Source organism: Cottoperca gobio, chromosome 11, assembly GCF_900634415.1.
Source record: "Cottoperca gobio chromosome 11, fCotGob3.1, whole genome shotgun sequence".
Taxonomy (NCBI): domain Eukaryota; kingdom Metazoa; phylum Chordata; class Actinopteri; order Perciformes; family Bovichtidae; genus Cottoperca; species Cottoperca gobio.
Genome location: NC_041365.1, coordinates 11,390,655 through 11,412,436, shown reverse-complemented (window position 1 = coordinate 11,412,436; position 21,782 = coordinate 11,390,655). Strand labels below are relative to the sequence as shown.

The 21,782-nt window shown below is 39.7% G+C and overlaps 2 protein-coding genes across 4 annotated transcripts in view; both read right to left on the bottom strand.

Moving 5' to 3' along the window:
- The window catches only part of kmt2ba (lysine (K)-specific methyltransferase 2Ba), a 33,414-nt gene extending 16,712 nt beyond the window's left edge, over positions 1-16,702 (bottom strand). The window contains exons 1-13 of the mRNA XM_029443712.1: positions 16,339-16,702; positions 11,223-12,648; positions 10,681-10,865; positions 9,866-9,949; positions 9,202-9,358; positions 6,883-7,153; positions 6,156-6,217; positions 5,747-6,004; positions 4,773-4,879; positions 1,637-2,470; positions 1,406-1,519; positions 545-691; positions 1-39 (exon numbers count right to left, since the gene is read on the bottom strand). The exon at positions 1-39 is cut by the window's left edge and continues 54 nt beyond it. Of these exons, the coding sequence (XP_029299572.1) occupies positions 1-39; positions 545-691; positions 1,406-1,519; positions 1,637-2,470; positions 4,773-4,879; positions 5,747-6,004; positions 6,156-6,217; positions 6,883-7,153; positions 9,202-9,358; positions 9,866-9,949; positions 10,681-10,865; positions 11,223-12,648; positions 16,339-16,644 (3,990 nt within the window). The 5' untranslated portion in view covers positions 16,645-16,702. The remainder of the gene's footprint in view (positions 40-544; positions 692-1,405; positions 1,520-1,636; positions 2,471-4,772; positions 4,880-5,746; positions 6,005-6,155; positions 6,218-6,882; positions 7,154-9,201; positions 9,359-9,865; positions 9,950-10,680; positions 10,866-11,222; positions 12,649-16,338) is intronic.
- A 1,329-nt stretch (positions 16,703-18,031) lies between these two features.
- On the bottom strand, positions 18,032-20,986 carry LOC115015358 (oocyte zinc finger protein XlCOF22-like). 3 transcript variants are annotated; one of them, XM_029442563.1, is made up of 5 exons: positions 20,888-20,986; positions 20,247-20,381; positions 19,967-20,082; positions 19,389-19,532; positions 18,032-19,291 (listed from the first exon to the last, which is right to left on the bottom strand). In XM_029442563.1, the coding sequence occupies exons 2-5, from the start codon at positions 20,344-20,346 to the stop codon at positions 18,629-18,631; spliced, it is 1,023 nt and encodes a 340-aa protein (XP_029298423.1). In that variant the 5' UTR covers positions 20,347-20,381; positions 20,888-20,986; the 3' UTR covers positions 18,032-18,628. The 3 variants fall into 3 exon arrangements, with proteins under 3 accessions (XP_029298423.1, XP_029298425.1, XP_029298424.1); XM_029442565.1 differs by lacking the exon at positions 20,888-20,986 and adding an exon at positions 20,792-20,811; XM_029442564.1 differs by lacking the exon at positions 20,888-20,986 and adding an exon at positions 20,469-20,701.
- Positions 20,987-21,782: the final 796 nt, after the last annotated feature.

Below are 21,782 nucleotides of genomic sequence, written 5' to 3'. Positions count from 1 at the left end.
GTGGTAGGAGGTTTGGCATCTCCTGCACTGCAACACTGGCTAGGAGAGAAAAAAACAGAAAAGTGCTTTAATTAGGAGTTAATTGATGGCGTAAATATTTGATCAGCATGTCATCACTCTTAAATTTGCAAATATGCAAATAATCTTATAAAAGCAATATGATGCTATTACCATAACATCTTGAGACACTGATGCTGAAAGATAGTTTTAAAATAGATATGAAGGTGAAAATCGAAATTTAAAACAGAAAATGATCATGTTACGCATTTTCCATCTATACATTTATATTTCTAGATTCTAGATCGCAAAATGAACTCCAAAAGAATGAATGTGCATGTATGATTTGCAAAGAAATAAAATATTTTGTTATTCATACTACTTGTGTGGTTGAGAGAATGTAACACAATTTAAAGGATAGGTTCGCATCTGAAAACTTTAGATAAACATGAGACTGCATTTTGTCAACCAGAGGATTTATTTTAGCAAGGAAAAATACATAGGGTCTATGGACTAAAAAAAATGCAAGTGATGCCGTGTTGCATACCTTTGTGTTTTTGCTTCGACGGCCACACACGTGACAGAATTTGCAGCGCCTGCAGCACCAGTTTTCCTTGTTCTCTTCCTGGGGGCGCTCCTCTGGTGAGAGGCAGAAACTGTGGAAAGGCTCACAGCAGATCTGGCAGAATATCATCTGATGGAAGTGGAAAACAAAAACGTTATTATTGGCACTGCAGAGCACTAAAACACAAAGTCTGCTTCCAGACACATTGTAAAGTATGTAAAAGAAAATACTCTGCCATTTTTGTTTAACATGAGTTTCCCACAAAATAACTCTGAAAGGGAACTGGGAGGCACACACAAACTACAAGCGTTCGCCCTCATTGAGAAAGTTACGCCCCGTCCACCGCTAACCGCGCTAGGTTGAGCAGTATCCATCAGATGGAGCTCCACAGCAAAGTTCCAGGGTCGGGTTAATATCCAAAAACTGTACTTTACCATGTTTGCCGTCTAAACTTTCACTATGCTAATGCAAACTCTCGCTCTCTGTACTAACAAGTCCACTCTGCGCTGGAGGTTACAGTTTCTATGTCGGTGGTGTTTCCCCGTCCATTATGGCGTATTAGACAGCGATTGGCTGTTTTGAATTTGCGACGTACCTAATCTAGTTTACCCAGGATTACGTTTGAATCTCAGATTTTCTGATACAGATACAAGACCGTCTAGTAAAGGTCAGACATTTTAGGGGAAATAAACATAAGAATAAAACATTTGAGTTTTGGGGATCTTTAAGCAAACATAGAATTGGAGATATGAAGTGTAAAATGTGAACGCATCGAACTGCATTATTTCTCAGAACACCGTTGTTATTATCAGTAACACTCTTCTAACTCTGGTAAAAAATGACCTCATGCCGTCCTTTACTGGCGCAGAGCAGACAGACAGGTTGTGGTGTAGTAGGGACAGACGTAAGGACGCTCAGGCCGCCCATTAGCCACACGTTCTGGACAGCACAGTCCTCCTGGTAGACACAATGCAAGAAAGCAAGAGGAAAGCGATCAGTTGAGAACATTAATGTAAATAAAACTTGCGTAAATAATCAGCTTTATAATCCCATAACATTAGAGCAAACACTCACCTTGAAGTCTACACGAATCTTGTACTTGTTCTGCAACAGGCCCTTTTGGGGAAACCCATTAGTTAACCCAGTCAGGGTGTTCACTGACGCACACTCTGCAGGATTCTGGGAACGAAGGACATAGTGTGTGTCAGTTGTTGGACAGTTTTGCAGCACCGTTGCTTTTACAGAGCCGTCCTCCTCCTTTTCAGGCTGATCCGCTCGGCTGTCCTCCTGCGTACCCTCTGTGTGTAACTCTGTGTGTGGATCGACAGTCTGTGGGAGCACTTGAACAGTTTTATCTTTGTTAGCTCTGTGAGTCTCAGTCAAAACATCTGGGGACTGCACCTCAGACTCTGGAGCATCATCAAAACACAACTTTGACGAAACCTCTGTCAGAGCTGAGTGCATAGTGGACTGGGGATGTTGTTCTTGTTGAGAGGTTGATAGATATTTGTGCAAATCCAAGGATGACTGCACCACAGCCCGAGGCAAACGGTGCAAACGTAACAGCAAATATTTCTGAGTAGGGTCTGTTATGGGATGTGGGGAAGGTGGAGAAGCGGGATGCGTTACAGGCTGTGACAGTTCTGGAGGACCCTGTGGTGTGGAATGTGATGAATGGGAATTAGGAAGCTGGGTTATTAGCTGGGACAATATTTGATGAGTCTGTGCAGCACACTGATCCGGACACTGGGTACGCTGCTTGGGCAAATACAGGAAAGACTGCAGGATAAAATCAGGCAGACGGTGTAAGTGTATTTGTAGCTGCTGCAGCTTCGGCATTGGGCATCTGGATGGGCTGGTTTCTGGTAAAGTATCTCTGGGCTCCGTCTCCTCCGTGTTCTCCTGTTCCTGTGGAGGAGGGGACTGCCTAAGCCAACCAGCACGAAAGGTTCCAAAGTGACACGAATACTAGTGACATGCAGAGGCGGCGACCGGCAGCAGCCAAGATGACAGAAAAGGAGGAGTGCTTTGAGAACGTTAGCCAGGAATAAGAGGTGAGGTAAGAAAACGTAAAGAAGATTTAGCAAATGCATTCAGCAGCAGTAGAGATAACACACAAAGGTGTGGCTTAAAGTAGACGTACACACAAGTTAAGTGTGTATGTCTCCAGTTCAAAGACTAGATAATCACAAAAACAAACCTAGTCGATGCGCTATAAACACTAATCGACACTAATAGCTGTTATGTTTAGAGTCATTAAAAAGGGCTGGCATCTCTGATGTGTAAGCGGTACAATGCAAATAGGCAGAATGCATGAGAGAAATTGTTCCACGTTGATTTTAGAAATTATATATATTTTGAATTATAAAGTTACACCTCTCTATCACTACACTTGGAAATACAGATATGAGGTTGATTCGGAGTAAAGGTTAGAGCTGGTTTTATACCTACAACACAAAGAAAGAATTCACATTAAGATAGCATGTTGTTCTCTCAGTTTGTTACTTTCAGTGAAGGCTCTGTCTACCTTCCCTGTGCAATATGCAGTGTGAGGGTGTCATAAAATATGTCGAAAGACATTTAAAGCTTATTTTTGAAAAATCCAATAGAAACTTCGAATGTAAAAGAAAGCACATTCGGTACAGCCCTAATTTAAAAGTGCATTTTCTAAAGTGCATGCGTGTTTATAAGTTTCCTTTTTATTTAAAAAAAAGTTCTAAGCCTGCACCATCGTACCATCTCATAGCGGTTTACATTCTGCAAAAGATCCTACACTCTACTGAACTCTTTGGACATATCTGCAGCTAACAAAAGCCCATGAATTAGGAGAAACCAGGAAAAGCCACTTGTCGCTTTGTTTACAATGCCATTTATATAAACCACATGTTTTTGATTTTGTGTACTTGCTTCTTCTTAATTCTGGTTTTCAATATATGCTGGCTTTCTTTGTTGCTGGTGTGTGAAGGAGGAGGAGGAAGATGGAGTTATTGGCTTGTGGCAGCACAAACCAATGAGTCAAAGAGAAGCAGCAGGTAGTCGCATGAGGTTTCACATTCTAACATGTATGCACAGTTTTTTGTGTGTGTATATGCATGGGTACATAACATGACAAGTCCAGCATAACCTATATGCAAACAACAAACACAGAGATAAACTCAACAATGGGAAGCATGCGACTATACATAAATATAGGAGAATTTCTAATGAAGGATGTCAGAGGATTCAAGCAATGCAGATAAAAAAAAGGTATAAAAAAAGCAAAGTCATGTGCAATTATTTTAAGACGGAGTTTTGAAAGTGGATCAGCAAAGTGTTCCTAAATCACAAGTTTGTTTGATTTGAAGAAGTCAAATGTACATTGCCAACTATAAAGCATAAGCTAGATTTATGCTTCATCTTCAACTCAAGTTATATATAAAAAACATATTAACATTGAAATTAGTGATGTTAGAAAGCGATCGTGGATTTTACTGATCAGTTATACTGATGATCAGCGTAGTCATAAAATATATTATATAAAAAAAAAAAACGGTTATTTAAACAAGTTTTTCCTTCCAGTGAAAGAACCAGTGTGTAGGATTTAGACAGGAATGTAATATAATATATATTACTATGTTTTCATTAGTGTGTAATCATCTGAGGCTAAACAGTGAACGTTATTCAGTTGGTTGCCATCTTCAACTTCACATCTAGATGCAACTAAATCCTACACACTGGCCCTTTAAGATACAGATTATATTCCAACACCTCGAGTCTGGACAGAGAAATGAGCTGCATTTTACACAAATTATTTTCACATCTTATCTCATCTATAATGTATAAAACGTGAGGATTAAGTACGTGCAAGGTGTTTAATATAAAGGAAGAAACTAGAAGTCAGAAACAGAAGATTAGCACGGCTGAATTTGAAAGATTAGACTCACTCATTCCAACACAGATGGTTAAATTAAAATGAGAAAAACCTAACCTGGGCAAAGTGATACTTGGAAATATTTGTGTTTGTTGTCTCAATCGTGATTATTCAGAGACATTTAATCACTTAACTTAAACTGACATAATTTGTTTGACAATAAATGAACAATGTTTTTTTTTTATCTTTGGAAATTGGAAATGTAACAGACTACCAATGGAAGCAAAAACATTTTCAAAAATACAATTTGACCCAGGTTTGATCAGGTGGAACACAAGGAGAGAAATCTGCTGGATTTACCTTGTAAGCTCTTTGTTTGCTCCCAGCTCCTCTGGAGAACAGCCGGCGAGGCTTCACTGCCTCAGTTGGAGGGTGTGGCAGTGTTTCGCCATCTTGAGGAACGAGTTCTCCAAAAGAAGAAAAACAGATCGTTTTAGCCATTTGCGCATGGTGGGAAATATTAGAATGTTACACATCAAAGGCTAGTGTGAAGGAGAATAGCTAGTTTACAAGGACTAGGCTAAAAACAAATTCACAGAGTGATAACAGTGATACTATATGTTAGAGGGGATTTTGCACGGATAAGAACACAGGTGTGCCTTGAGATTTGGCTTGGTCTTTGGTGTGCCTTGGAAAGTTTGGGAACCACTGATTTAATGTATCAAAGGCATAGTACGAGGTACATATCCAGTCAGTGGTTCACCTACAGTAGATGGTAGTCGGCACGCTAAATATAGCCATCACTTTAAGTGTATATTTACCCCGTGCTGCGGGGTAAAATTACAGTTTCTTTCCTCCAATGGAGTCTGGCGGCTTTGAAGAGAGCATAGATAGCGGCTTCACTTCCACGTCGGAAAGGGCCGTCTGACAGCAAGGTAAAGAGTTGAAAATATTCTAAATATAGCTTACACTTAACCCGATAGATTTTTTTTTCGGTGGTCCTTTCTTTAAAAAAGTGGCCTAAAATACATTTTGCTGCTGCCCCTGTCCACAGCAGCACATTGCTTTGCTCCGGTGCCGGTTCTCGTGTCTGTGTTTTCACACTTGGGGCGTGCTGACCCTTATGTACTGTCAGTGATACTGACGGATAAGTACCTCATACAACCCCACTTCCAAACTATCCCTTTAAGTTGATCAAGTTTACATTATGTCACATTTACTTTGTGACTAAGACCAGTGGAAACTGTAGTCAAGAAGATGTTTGCATTGGAAATGGCTTTCCAAGATGAGGGAGAGCTAATTTGACCTGGTCACATAAACAGAGCTTTAGTTACCTTGCTTGATAGCAGCAGCTACAGTTGGCTTGACTGACGATCTATCTGCCTTATATGTTTCTTCTTCTCCCTCTTCTTCCTCAGATTCAGACTTCAGCAGGCTGCTGTAAGAGCGTGGCGTGATGTTACGCAGGGAATGTTTCCTGACTCCAGGCGCCATCGAGGACGATCCCTCTCCCGCTCCCTCTCCCGCTCCTTCAAAACTCCAGTTTTTATCTTCACTGCTTGTCACGGAGGCAGAAAAACGCCTTGCCCGGACTGAGAAAAGGGAGCCCCGTGATTAATGTTGTAAATAAAATACTTATTTGGATATGTTGTTGAATATTAGTTCTAGAAAATGAGTTTGAAAAATAAATATTCACTCAGGGATAAAAAAAAATGATGCAGGAGCATTTAATTAGAGACGTACGTTTCAATGGTTTGATGATGCGGTCCATCCTCGCTTTCTCAATCCGATCGCATTTCCTATATCTGGGAGCAGAAGAAACAGTAAAAAGGTAAATATATATTGTTAAAGGGAGTAAAGTAAAGTGGTAGACATCTTGAATGTGTTTTAATTTGGACTCGCCTTCATTAACTGAGTTGTTTAATATGTTTTACTGGAAATAAATAAAAAGTATTTTTATGTTTCATCTACAAAAATGCTTAACCTAGAAGGTAGACAGTATTTTAAGCACCTCTTACTGAAACATTTTAGACCTGAATAAGCACTCTAAACGCAACTTTGTCACTCCATGTCAGTACTTTTTTCCCCAATACTTACCTTTTGTCATTATAAAATCAGCCTTTAGTTGTGTGTGCTGACTTTCCATTGTGTGAATTTAAGGTAATCACAAAAGTACATGTGATTGACATAAGAGTTGGATAAGCGTTTACATGGTTCAATGTTGAGGCACTTCTTCACTGGACGTCTGCCCAAATAAATGTTAAATGAAGTCTGCAAAACTTGCAAAAATGTATTTGTACTGTCAGCTCTCGAGATCCTTCTGTTCCAATATCTCCAAAACATTTGCTAAAAATTTGACTTGTACTGTGTGAGAAATGCCCATGCAACATAGAAATCTTGCACCGTATAATGTTTCTATTCACCAACCTGTATCCGTGAACTACCTGAATATGTGATTATTTTAACTTACACGCAACACTGCCGCTTGGTGTTGGGGCCTCCGAATTTGGGCTTATCGAGGCAGTTTACACACTCTGCGCAGTCCTCCGCTATCAAACAGCCTCTGCAGCATCCACAGCGTCGGGCACGGATTCCCCCGGGTGCATTTAGAGTCAGGGTCTTCCTCTTTCTGAACATGTGGCCCCTCCCCCTCCCTCTGCCCCTCCTCCTCCGCTGGAAGTGTTCCTTAGAGACAACCCACTGAGCCCTGCCCTGATCATCATCGTCATCATCTGCCACATCTGCAAGCGAGAGACAGAGAGGATGGGTGAAAGAGCCACAATATACAGTTCAAACATTAAGTATATGTTATGTGGGGTCGACATCTTTGGATGCCAAAAACTTACTATTCAGTCTGCAGGAGACATTACAGGAGACATTACAGGAGACATTACAGGTCTAACTGCTGTGATTGAAGGTGCTTACAGTAATACTCAGATACAGTTTTTTGTCTGTTTTCTACAGCTACAAGTTACTACTGGCTGCCTGAAGTGTTGGAATTAAGCAAGAGTCACTTTAGAATAAAGTTAGGTGACTGGTCGAACACATGAGGAGTTTCTGACAAATCCATTGCTGGTGGAAATCCCCCCTACCTGACATTTTTAGATTTGAAAACTACTAATTCCTTTGACAACCTCTGGCATGCCCCAGTGGTAGTATTTTAATGCCATCTGGCACAAAGCAACTTCATCCAAAATAAATGACTGTCATCATTTTAAATGAATAATGTAGCTGGAATAACATTGTGTAAGGATCCGTGTTTCCCAACAGCACTAGATGTGTTCATTAGGAGACAAAATTCAGGGCAGTGAGTCTACTTGTCAAACGGCACTTCCTCACCTCATACTGAGTGATGCTCACTCGACCAGTATTGGGTAAAGCTTTCCAACAGCGGTGGCTAATCTGTGTGTGACAAAAGATATTTTTGCTGGCAAATATCTTAGTTACAACTACATTGAGCTAAAAAAGCAGTTTTGTTTTTGTTTGCGCTTAGCAGGTTACGTTAGAATTTTTATAATTCTTTTTTTAAATTGTGTAATCATTTTTTTTTTTTTACGTTGTTTGTTTATAACTGCAGAAGCTTAACTATGCCAGTTTGAAATAATATTTTAGCTGGTGAAGGTTTTCATTATAAAATATTAGCAGAGCAGATTTGCCAAAAAACAACTGGCAGAAATGCATTTAAGTTTGGACAACGCTACTGAAGCATTTTGGAGCAATTGGATTGAAAAACAGTTAACCTACCTGAGAGCACGGCTATACACATACAGTATCAAGCTGATCTAATTTTCTTTCTTTTTTACAACCAATCTGTGAATGATGTAGTAATGCTGAATATTCCAGGGCCAAATAACTCCGACTGCACAGTAGCAACAATTGATGCTGAAATCCGACATATTTAAATCTCTCGTCATAATGTCGAGTGAAAACAATTTGAACTGTAGCCTATCGATATTGAAAATAGATGTCCACATATCCTTCTATTTAAAAAAAGTAAACTTCTTCATCACATTGGTTGTATAGAGCCCGGTAAACAAGACATGGTCCGTATTTCAAGAAGGGTCGGGCAGGTTGCCGTCCGGTGTGACTCCAGAGCGTTGTAAAGCCTAAATGTAATCATTTCCAAAAATTCACATGTTTTTATCTAACAAAATATTCTGCTTCAATCTGTTGGCATTTAGCCATTCAAAAACAACATTTTCACTGCGGTCAAAAAAGGCACGCAGTTGTATTAACGAGATAGTGTTGCAGCAATCGAAAAGCATCATAAATTACATTTATAGAAAAATAAAAAAAATCTAAAAATATTTTTAGGATGATGACGTCCTAAAATATGACAACAGACATTCACATCTTCATTTAAAAACCTCAAAAGAAGGTTGGAATATAAAAATTTTTACATTTTATAACATTACTGCCTATAGCAGACAACACAAACTTTAATACTTTCTGAGGCCTTTTCAAGTTACTAAAGTGATTAAGTCCTCTTTGGTTGAGTTCTGTCGTTTGCGTTCTTTGTTCTTTGTTTTTGGACATTTCAAGTTTAACCATATCCTAACCAGAGAAAATGTATTTAACATTGAATGAACTCATTTAGCACATCCGTTAGCACATTACATTTATTTCCTTCATGTCATGGTCATCATAACGACGACTGCACTGATGTAAAGCATCAGTTGCTTTCTTATTAAACCTCAATTAAAATCATTGCACAGACATCGTGCGATGCAAAATGCACCATCTCTGGTAAACATTTTACTTAAAAACAACACATGTAGATGCACCGTACCTTCTGCTGCGGGAGAAAAGGTAATGCCCTCTCTCTCATGAAGTGGCAGGGCGCTGAGTCTGGGGATGTCGTCTGGCACCATGGCACGGGGTTGCCCCAAAGCCACTGCTGCTGCCCGACACACATGTTTGATCCTCGGACCACCCAGCGGCTGCTCCTGCACACAAACACAAAATAATACTGTGAAATGTAGAAATATTTGGTTGTAAACAAATTATGGTAACATTTCTTGTAATAGTTGCCTCCACTGTTATACTATTGAATCTCTCTTTATTGATTGTTGTGGAATATATTTATATTGGTTCTCCACAAGTTAAGCAGGACTTTTTAATCTATTTCCTGGTATGCAGATATATAGCAACAGCTGATGTTGGATCTTCACTGCTTTATGTACTAAAGCATGTGTATTTCCTTAAGGCTCAACACCCTTACACTGAGTGTTTAACGTTTTTTTTCTCATGACCTCTTGCACACACAAAAACAAACAAACAAACAAACGCAGGCAGCCTGGGAGTCATAAATGGGATCATCCCAGCAAATAATAAATGATCAACATAAAAACCAAACCACAGGTGATTACAACAAATGCAGTTGACTGTTGCCGCTTTATTTAAACACAGACAGAACAACTTAAATACACACGTTTTCAAGTTAAAAATAATACCTGAGAACTGGTATCTTTGGAAGCTAACCCAACTCTCCTCCTTCTTCTTCTGGTCACTGGCACTCGTGATTCTCTTGTCCCCAACTATTGGTCCAAACGAGAAAGACAAACAAGGTTTTATGTGAGAGATGCTTCAACATTTCTGTTCCCAAATTCTCATTTTGAGAGGCTGGAAAGAGCGTCATTGATTTATCATTTCAGCCTTAGTGGCTTTGAAACGATCTACAATGTGCAGTCATACTGTATATACCGTAGCTTGACCGGAACATGGACTTAAAAAGGGGAAATATTATGCAAGTTTCCAGGTTCATACTTGTGATTTGGGTTTCTATTAGAACATGTTTATATGCTTCAATAAAAAATGTTTTATAGTATTTTACTCATAACATCTCTATAAATATACTCTGCTCTGTTTAAGCACCTGTCTCTTTAAGCCAGTCTGCTTTGATTGGCTTGTGATAAAATTTGCAATGGTAGTTTATGGCGTTGGTGGAGACACAGTTGGGGTGTGGTATATTCTAATGAGCTTACATGTGACATAGAAAAGGCAGCCAAATCTGAATGGCTTATTGAATCCCATGTTTTCTGAGCGAGGCAGCCTACAACATACTGACTGGGTTGTCTTATTTCAGTTTGTGGGTTGGTATGAACTCCAGATACCCAAATGTATATGCACAATAACTGAAAAGGGGAGTTTTTATGATATGCCCCCTTTAATAATTCATTACCATCTTTCTTGTCAAATTTTGACCATTTTTAAAGACGCACAGAATTTTCTTTACTACTTTGGCACAGATTTGATCTTTAATTCTTACCTGTGACAATTTGAGCTGCTTCTGCTGATCAATCTTGATGAGCTGGACTTTGGCTTTCTTCAGCAAGTGGAGCATTGTCTTATTAGCGCCACTGAGACCAATTCGATAGCTAGGATTGCTGACTTCCAACGCCTCTTGACTGTCCCCAATCACGCCTCCTGCTTCATCTGTACCAAACGGCAACTCTGTTTAGATTATGTACAAACAAACACCTCGTAATCGTACGATTAACTATTGAAAACACACATATGTATTGATGGTGTTCTCAGGCCTAGAGATTTGTTGCAATTCTCCAGTAAATCTTTCCAGTCTTTTTCTAAATTGACCAGTCTGATAAAGCTAAAAGAATCTTAAGAATGCATGAATAAAATAATTCACAAAAAGTCTGAAGTCTCTGCTGACAACATGAACTGTGGTGTCCCATTAATATTAAAAACCATCTCGCTATTCCAGGTGAAATTTAGTAAAAGAAGCACATGTTAGAGCATTTGTAAAACAAGATCTTCATAAACAATTACACAAAAAAAGGAAACAATTCTTACCATTGTTGCCTGTATCTGCTAATGGCATATGTGAGGGGGCTACCACATCAGCGTTCACCACCACGGCTAGTTTCCTGACAACACCAGGAGAGTCCATCTCCTCCATCATGAGCTTTGACCGCCGTCTCTTCCTGACATGAGAGGTCAAACCGTCGCCATGATGTTTGTAACCCCCGTCAGTGTCGGAGTGGCCTTTCTTTTTCTCCGCCAGTTTCAAGGTCAGTTTCTTGAGGTTCTTGTAGATCTCTAGGTGGCTCGTGCCTGGCCTGGGCTTTGATGAGAACTTTGTCACTGCCGATGGGCTGTCAGCAACAGATATAGAGTCAAAGTCTGAATGCCGCGAGTTGCCATCATAGCTTGACTCATGACATGATTGACTTGGTTTTCCATCCTCCCTCTGTTGACTTTTCAGCCATTTAGACAAAGAACCCTTTGGAAAGGAAATCATTTCCTCGTCCAAGAACCTCTTCGGCGTTTTAATGACACGGGAGGACCGTGCGCTCGTTACAGGAGTGGAGGAGTTGTTCGGCTCACTCTCAGATGGAGTTATATTCCGAGTTTGCAGCTGCTGCTTGTTCTCCCCCGGCGGGGCCGGAATGGGTTCTGGTAGATAGGTGTAGTAAACACGCCTAGTGCAAGAATGCCTGATTTTTGGACGTTTAATTACTGGAGCGTCTTTTGGCTTTGACTTTCGCCTGTACCCAAAGAAACATTTGCGTGGTCTTTTGTGTATTCTTTTTTCAGATGAATCTGTGGCTTTACACTCGAGAGGCATGGCTGCCTCCTCTCCACTCTGGGCACCGGCCTCAGCTCCGGCCTCTGGAGAGGCACCCATACCCTTAGCCATTCTCTTCCTCTGCCGTTTGTGAAAGGATGTGAACGGCGGAGCAACTGCTTGAGCTGTGCGTCTGGTGTGCCCAATTTGAAACCCCCTCATGCGTCTCACAGATCTCTGTGGCTGGGATTGGTCTGTGTCTGAATCCTCTGACACCTCACCTGGTTCTTTGACCTTGGAAACTTGCTTGTTGCCACCAGCTGAGGTAGAGGCTGTTTGGTTTCGCATACTGCGTGAGTATGCTGATTTTCCTACTTTCCTGATTGAGTCAGCTGATCTTGTACTGCTACCTGAGGCCTGCTCGCCTGCATGTTTGGCTACTGCAGTGAGAGCTACCTGCTTGCCGTGCAGTTTAATTACCACCGTGGGTATTTCTTCGTCTATTGATGGGCTCTCTTCGATACCCTGGTCTTCTTCAGGGTCCCTCTGTACAATTTTACCAACAAGAGCTGATTTTGGGCTCTTAGGTGTAATCTTTCCAATAAGAGGCTTTGCCCCCAGGGAACGGCCTGAAGCTTGGCTGAGTAACGAGGACAGAAGAGCTTTCTGTGGATGAAGTTTTGTGGTCCCAAATCCAGTGAAAACTTCCTCCTGGCAAAAAAGACAGAAAGTACAACTTTTAAATTGCTATAATACATTTAGAGATGTTGAAATTAATAAAGGTTTGCTGTACACCACCTAATCCAGACCAAAACACACACCAGTGCCACAAAGATGTCACGTTCTTGCCTTTTATCTATAACAATAACATGTTGAAGCACAACTCAAGTTTGTGAAGGCAGTGTGCAACTCTATAGCGGAGTGTCTCAAAAACGTCTTTATTGAAAAAACTAAATTATTCTTTCCGCATTTTAAGGATATTCCCTCATAATCACTTTCTAAACTTGCCCCTTTTGATTTGAACACATTTGTTTTTTTATATATTAACCTAAATGAGAAAGTGTTAGAATGTGGTTTGATTAATCAGAATGACCAACCATTCAGGAGACAGGGGCCCTCAAAGTAACCACCAAAGCATCGTCAGCAAAGATCTTCACAACTTTGCACTACACACTTACTCACTTCATTTAAATGTTCTGTTTTAGAGTCATGTGATGATAAACATATGGAGAAAGAAAACCATATGCAACATTAAGGATTCATGTGTTGGACTGACCTTCCCACCATCAGTGTAGGAAATTAAAAACATATTTGGGGGGGCAACTTCTGCCCCCATTTTCTAAAGCATTAGAGCATTTGAAAAATGTTGGGGGAATAAATAAAAAAGTAATTAGTGCATAAAGTTGCTGTTTTTCATTTGAAATGAACCCAGATTAAAATACATTCAGTAATCACCACCTTTTGCTAACATGAGTGAATGAAGAGGCCTAAACTGGTTTTCCCCTTGATCATGTTTTTTAGGAGAATTCTTAGATTTCTTGGGGCATTTATGCCACCCTTAATTTCTGACTGCCCACTATATACTCAGCATTCTGCTGTTGCTCAACCGATAGCAAGCACAGATGTAAAGAAGTGTCTCCCAATATCATATTAATAAAAGAGATGACCCTTTTTGCACTTTCAGGTTTAAGGATTAAAATAAAAATCTGCATATTTAATTATTTTTCCACCAAAAGTATAAGAAATGTGGATAATCTTGTTTGTTAGCTTTCTAATAATCACAGAACCATACTGTAATGTTATGTTGTGATATTCGATAAACGAGTCTTTAGGTGGGGAAGGGGTCAAATAGGTGTTAACTTCAGGGCCCCTGTCTCCTGAATGGTTGGTCATTCTAGTTAATCAAACCACATTTTAAAACGCTCTCATAGAGCTTAACGTGTAAAACAAATGTATTCAAAACAAAAAGGGGTGAGGTCAGAATGCCCCTTAAGTCATTTCTCACCCACTTCATCATTATGTATTAGTCCTGCGGAAAATATGGTTCAGCATCAGTTTTACTCCAGAGTTGCATCAGAAGAGTGCTGAGGAACCAAATGAAGCAGATTTTGGTTTCAATCTGTGAGTCTCAGCAGATTCTCTGCATGTGCCTGGTTGTTCGTGAAATATGTGGCAATATGTTCTCTCTAATAAATCAGGAGTGCAGAACTCAAGAAAAAAAGAAAACTGTGCATTTTATCCCAATTCTCCCCTAAAAGAGATTCTCTATCGCTACAAACGATTAAATAGATAATTTGAACACCGTCAGCCTCAGGCATCTCATTCAGGCACCTGTCCACCTGAGTTGCAAAGATTACACATTACAGCAGATCAAAATCACACTTCCACTTGACTTCAAATTACTCGCATCCATCTTGCACAAAATAACAACTCCAGATTTGTCGGCGATGAAAACCCCTTACTGATATCTATTCCAAACCACTGCAGAGCACATGAGTGTGTGGCACTACGTGACGTGTGGTACTCCAGTTGAACAGCACCCACAAGCTTTAGCACGACCCATGTGACTCTGTTACAGACCACTCTAAAAGGGATTGCGTCAGTGAAGTCTGACTGATGTCAGACACTAAAGCTCCTGCTCTGGAGATTAAATAATATGATTAGATAGAAATTTGGCATTATACCATAATCGCCACCATCCGGTCTGAACAGAGGTACAAGGAGACAATCTTAGAAGTGAATGATATCTAACACACTGGCTTCTGTAAGGAAACACTGAAAACATGAACACAGTGTGTTAGATTCAAGTCCTCTCTTGTTTCTCAAATAATATTTATGTTTCATTATGAATGACTCTCGCTCTTGCTGGGGACGCATGATACATATCAGGCCAATGAATTATCTGTCAATAATGGGAAACTTATATTATTTTGAGAAAACGTGGATCCCTAATTCTTACGAAATAAAGCTGTGCATAGGGCATCAATAACAGCCCGTGGTAGTGTGTCAGGTGGCCCGCCGACCATTTTCTAATTCACAATGAAAATAAATTGATTCACCTAAATACGGTGGCAGAGTGCATAAAAGGCATCAAAATAGACCTATAGAGCTTGTTTGTTAAATAAAAAAATGTTAAAAGGCCAAGAGAGGCTAAAACCTGAATGTCTAAAATCCTAAATATAATTAATGTTTGTTTATTAACTGGCCCCTGGTCTCTTTTGCAAAAGTGGCCCCCAGGCAAAGCAAGTTTAGTAACCCTGAGCTATAACCTTTGGTCTAGCAAACTTCTCACAATATGTGAAAAATAAAACATTGAGCCAACAAACAATACCGGTTAAATTTTCTGCACGCATTTGTAGGGCTTTTGTCAATGTTGAATATTTCTTGGCATTATACCTTCATAACATCACTGCAATACTGTTAAGATTTCCTCCTCAGTGCCCCCAGACCCTCTCTTACATGTCAATCAACACGACTTGATTTCAGCAGGTGGAGTGGTCACTTTGCAATAATTCATCATGTGACAAAGCAACAAGATTGTGCTTCTGTTGCAGCCTGCAGGCCATCAACAGAGAACCCCACTCTTTAAAGACTGACTTTATAAATCCAAGTACTTAGATTGCTTTTTAACTTCCCCTTTACACCAATCTCAATAATCAAATGGAGATGTATGATGGGACTGATGGATGTTTGTAAACAATGCAGAGGTCAAGATTTTTTAGTATGTTGTCCAAATTCAGTTTTACATTTTTGCATTATTAATTCTAGGTAATGTTTCTGTTTGTGTCCCCGTTGGATCACGTTCAAAACACCGAGCAGCTGACAGCTCCAACGTGGAGTGAGATCCCAGAGCCAGCAGCAGCAGCGACGTTTTAACTACGACAAGATTATCATACTCGGAATGTCAGTATAATGTGGGAAGTTCAACTCAACAAAACGCGTCAGGGGAAGAATAAACAAAGACATCTACTGGTTTCCACAACAAGACTCATTCACGATTGTTATCATACCGCCAAAGTTTCCGCCTAATGCGCTTAACATGCAAACAAACTCAGCTGGACGGACGCTGATATCTGTGTATGTATGGCCGTTGCAACTTACAGCATTGATATGGTATTTTTTTTAAACACACAATAAACTATTAATATCTGCAGAAGCAATAAGACAAAATATTCACCCATCAACCCATCTGCAGCATATCCTGCAGGCAGACGGCTAGCTACATTGCCTATTTGGGGTTACTGTTTGCAAGCGAAGTTACCGCTAACAAGCTCTACATTAGCCTAAATACTTTTTTGTTAGTAACAAACAAATTCATTTAAATGTCGTTCTTTTGAACAATGTGTACCATTAGATGCATTGTTAGCCATCTAGCTGACATGCTACAGTTAGCTTATTCACCTCCTCCTCACTGTTGCTGGAGTCGAAGCCCGCATCTCTCTGCCTGCTGTGCTTCTCCGCCACCCCGAGCAGGCGTAGCAGGGACGGGTCCTCGCTCAACGCCAGGCCGATGTTTACGGGCCTCGGCCTTTCAGTAGACAGATCCCCGTCGTCCGAGACCAACCTTCCGTATTTGGTACGTTTCTCAGACCGCAGCCTGCTGCGAACCGTGCAAGGCCGACCAGGGAAGCGAGCCCGAGCCGGCGCTTGGGTGCTCAAGCCAGCCATGGTAGCGGGAGGGGATAATCCGCCTCCCGATGCCGCCATTATTTACTACAACAACACGTACGGCAAGCTGGCAGAGGCTGACAGCAGCGATCTGAGAGGCAAGATGGACTGCACCGAGCAAAGGCGCGAGATAGAAAGGAAACACAGGTGCATCATGGGAAAACGAACTTCGCCGGTCTTGAGCGACCCCTGTTCGAAACACGGGGAGACTTTGCTTGTATAGACCAGTTTTCCTAAGGTATCAGGTGTAAATGTTTTCATCATTCTTGTGTATGAATTGTTGAATTATTATAGTACCAATGGTGTAAAGTATTCAGATAATTTACGTAGATATGGACAGATTACCATTTCAAGAGAGTGGCAAGACACATAGCCTACTTGGTTGCTTTTTTTCTCTTTTATGTGGATTTGGATGTCTTTGCAGTTGCTACGGCTATGCATCTTTTTGTGGTTTTGTGTCTCTTTTTGTGGTCATTTAGCGTCTCTGTCGTTATGCATTGTTTTTGTATCTTTGTAAACTACAAATGAAGTCCACTGTTGGTATTTTATTATTATACTACTGCATTGAACTGCTTTATATACTGGGTATTTAAATCTATAACAATGCAGCATATTTTATGAATGGTTACATGTTTTGTATGGAACTCTTAAACTTCAAAGTAATCAGTAACTAGAAAAAATGTATCACAGTAAAGATGTACAGTATTTTCCTCAGAAATGTAATGAAGTGGAAATCTAAAGCAGCATAAAATGTAAATGCTCAAATAAAGCAGTGCATCATAGTTGTACTTGAGTAAATGTACTTTGTAACTTACATCACTGGATACTGACCATTTTTTGTGTGAACAGAGGAAAAATAAATGTAGCTTCTTTGTACATCATAGAATCAAAATGCACATCAATTTGAGGTCAAATTTCTAGTCATATGTCATATAACTAAAAATGTGCAGGTTAGCATCTGTATTCCAATGTCAGTGGTCTACAAAGTTACTTCAATTAAGAGCTACATCTGCAAACAAAAGAAAAATCTACAGTATTTTTAATCTTTAAAGGACAAAAACATTTACCATCTTCCATACAATTATTACATACAAAGATGCAGGGAGAAGTTTTACTGTGTTTGTTTGTCTTCCTAAAATAAGTAATAGCTAAAAACAATTAATTTATGCTAATAGTTCTGTTTATGACTATTTTTCTTAATTCTAAATCCCTGCTAAATCATAGGTATGACACATTTTGAAGGCTAAATATATTCAGCTGTAGCAGCAATGTCTCATAAGCAGAATACTACTTCATTTATTTGTAACATCTAGTTTATACAGAAACTGAAAATTGTCTCTAAAGAATAAAGGATAAATAGACTACACCTACTGTACTTAGTGCTTTACATGGTGCCTCTCATTCACACATACACACTCACAGAAAGTGATCCCAAAGAAACATAACTTGTTTAATTCAACAATTATTTACTTTTGCAATGAGAAAAATAAGACCCGCAGATTACATTATTGAAGTCCCATAGTACAGAATCCTATACACTGGCCCATTAATCAGATTTTGGATTTCATGATGTTTAGGATTTACATTCTCTGTGTAATTGTCACCCATATGTGTACATCCTGAAAATAGTAGTTAAATACAAAACATTCCAAACTTGAGGGAGAATTAGCTAGTTAGTCTACATGAATAAAAAACATTCCAGGTACAATAGAGGTAATATAGACAGCAAAAAGGACCTTGTGACATGAGCTTATAATGGACATAAATCATAATTATGTACAGATCGGTGCAGAGTTGTATTAACAAGTGCAGGAAGTCTTTCTAAAAGCAATTGAAAAACAGCATTCCAGAAACAACCTCCACAATTCATGTGTTGCATAACCTTGCTTCAAAAACTCTCACCATAAAATATTCACATAAAAGTGAATACCTACCTACACTAAACAGAATATGGTACGAAACACCCTGGCAATCATTTAACTGAATGATGTAGGATGAAGTTAAAGTTTTTTTTCCCCATATATTATCTTTTTTCTGCTGCCTCCTCTCCTTCAGTGTGGGTGCTTTCTCCTGCAAAACACGTTCCACAGGTGGGGCAGGTGTACCCAGAGTGGTGATCCTTAGCCATGTGTGCTTTGAGCTGCTCAGGCCCAGCATAGCTCTCATCACACTCTGTGCATGTGCGAGCATTGCTAGGGGGAGGCCCATGTGCCTCGCGTTTGTGTGCCCGCAGGGCTGCAACAGAAGGGAATATGAAGTCACAATTTGCTTCGGAACAAGGAATCTTGAGCTCCGGTTGCAGCTCATTGGAGGGGCTTCCCTCTGTTGTAGAGTCATTGTCTTCCTTGCATTCCACTGCTCCTTCTTGTTTGATCTTCTTGCTCTCAACAATCCCTCCTTGAGCTGCGTTCTTGGGTTTACGGCCACGTTTTTTGCCTTGCGGCTTAACATCACAGTTTATATCATTGGCAAATTTCTCTTGGTGCTGCAGGAGCTCTTCTTCTGTGCGGAAACCACAACTACATTTGCAGCATTGATAGGTGTTGATGTCATCAGCCACTATGGGGCGCTGGGGGTGCACTGCCATGCGATGGTTGCGAAGACGTGAAGGGCTGGGGAACAAGGCGCCACAGTCCCTGCAGGGACACCGTCGTTCTATGCACTCATGTCGTCTGTGTTTGTTCAGCTGCAAGACATTTAACATTCATCATACACAATTAACAATTATTTGATTAGTTCCCAGGCACAAAAAACAGCTAATATGCAGTCTGCTGCGCCCTCACCTCAGTAAAGGTAAAGAAGTTTTTCTGGCAGTAAGCACAAAGGAAGGGTTTCTCCTCTGTGCTGTGGGTGGCCTGGTGCTGGCTCAGCTCCTCAGAGAAGGAGTAACTCTTGTCACACTTATAGCAAGTGAAGACTGTATCAGTCTGCAAAATAATGAGCAGAACATTGGTTAAAAATATGAAATCCTAAATCAAGGCATTATTAACTGAATTTGAATAATTACAATAGTTAAGTGAAGAAAATGTTACGTTGTTTTTCACTTTTATTCAAAATAATATTATGTACAAAAAAAACTAAAAATTGTGCATAACATTTTGCAGAGCTTGACTGAAACATCATCCCATATTGGATAATCACAGTTAATATTTCTGTTAGTCCATGAGGTAGGGGGTTGCTTGTGCCAATTTGGAGGGAATATGTGTCATAGTGATTTTTTCAAAGGTTGATGTGCCTAGTATGGAAAAATGTATAATAGCATTGCAGAAATGGTATCTTCCTATATGCTATCACTCATTTTCATCCCTCCATCATTATAATGTTTCCATGTATTTTCTAATTTTCCAGTCTGCTTCCCTACCTGCTGCAGGTGCTGTTTGTACTGGTCCCGATGACTCTTCCTCATGTGTCTCTCCTTTGCTTTGGAGTTGGTGAAGGTGATGAAGCACTGAAAACACTGCAGACTCTCATGCTGATCTGCATCACAACAAGATCACAAGTTGAATGAGGATTTGTTCAAACTTAATAGCAAGTATAGATAGATATAACTACATACAGTGGTTTTTGAGAAATGAGGCTGGAATTAGGCTAACCGGCATCATCACATCGTGTATGAACTATGCATATTAATGTTGGCTTACAGGACTGCAGAGGGGCGACCACGGGCTCAGACTTGATCTCCGCTGAGGTGGATCTCCTCTCATTCCCAACAATGACTTGCTCTATCTTCAACATTTCCATGCCGATGTTTTCAGACACCACTCAGTCACATGGAGCTGTAACATAGGAGCACACTATTGTTGTATGTACACAAAACATGCATCCTACATGTTATGTTAGCGAGCAAATTCAAACCGACTAACGTTACAGAAGATGACTGCAGTGAGGCTGACGTTACGTTAACACGCGTCCAAGGCATCGGGATGTTTCAGATAAATAATCAAAGACTGGGATATTTGAAAACAATGTAACATTTCTAAAATAAATACATGCCGCATGAGTTTCTTTTTTATATACTTTAGGGACACTAGTTATGAAATAAAGACACAACTAAATAGCTAACGTTAGGCCATTGAAAGGAGAACGGAGACAACGGTTACTGTTGGTCAAGCAGTTACAACTGAAAGCGAGACGATTGTACTCATATGATTTAACATTTTTTTAAATCGCATTGTCTTGTGCTTACTTTCGTGTTGTACCTATGTTCTTTAGAGCTGCACATATATGAGAAATCGTGATTAATTTTGACTAATGTCTTTGTAAACAATTCAAAATTTCTTACCGTACGAAACGTGACGTCCACCGAAATGAAGCCGCAGTGAGTAGTCTGCCCGCATCACGTGACGTGAGAAGGGCTACCGATGACGGAGCTATCGCGAGATTAAGGAACCAGTTTTGTTTGTTGAGTAGCTTTTAATCAACCTTTTCAATCAACATTACTTAATGTTCTTAAGGGCACATATTATAACTATATTTCAGACATTCTGTTGTATCTAATAAAAAAAACAACCAAACAAGTCTTAAAAAACTTAAAATGAAACGTTATTACTGACACATAGGTCCATAAAAGTATACAAATAATAAAATGAATACAATACAATGATAACACAGATATTCACAAGTCCACAGTGATTAATACTCAATAACAATGTGTTCCAATGTTTCCAAAAACAAGAGGAATGCCCTGTGTCACTTTGTTTAGGCTCAGTTATTTTTGATTAAATTATTTTAATCAGTCAATCAACATATTGATTTGTACATATTATTCCTCAACACAGCATGAAAGGTTGGAATATAAATATTCACAAATATGACATATAGTATGAGTACAGTAGGCTCTCAAGAGGGCTGTTTTAACATCATCTGTACACATATGAACATGTACGTGCCAGCATATTGGCTTGTGCATAGTTTGCAACACTGGCGCTACACATCATCTTACCCTCACCCTCAACCCTTCTAAATATGTTTTTAAAAAGGTGAAACCATGCTTTAACAACACACAAAAAGTGTTAAGACATAAACTTTCAGTAATATACAGTAGCATCTTTATATAATACATTTTTCATAAATTAATGTTATTTATTTTTTCTATAATTTGTGTTTACCCCTGGTGGTGTTAAACGTTTTGCAGATGAATATTTACTGTGCGCTGTTTATTGTAAACAATACAAAGA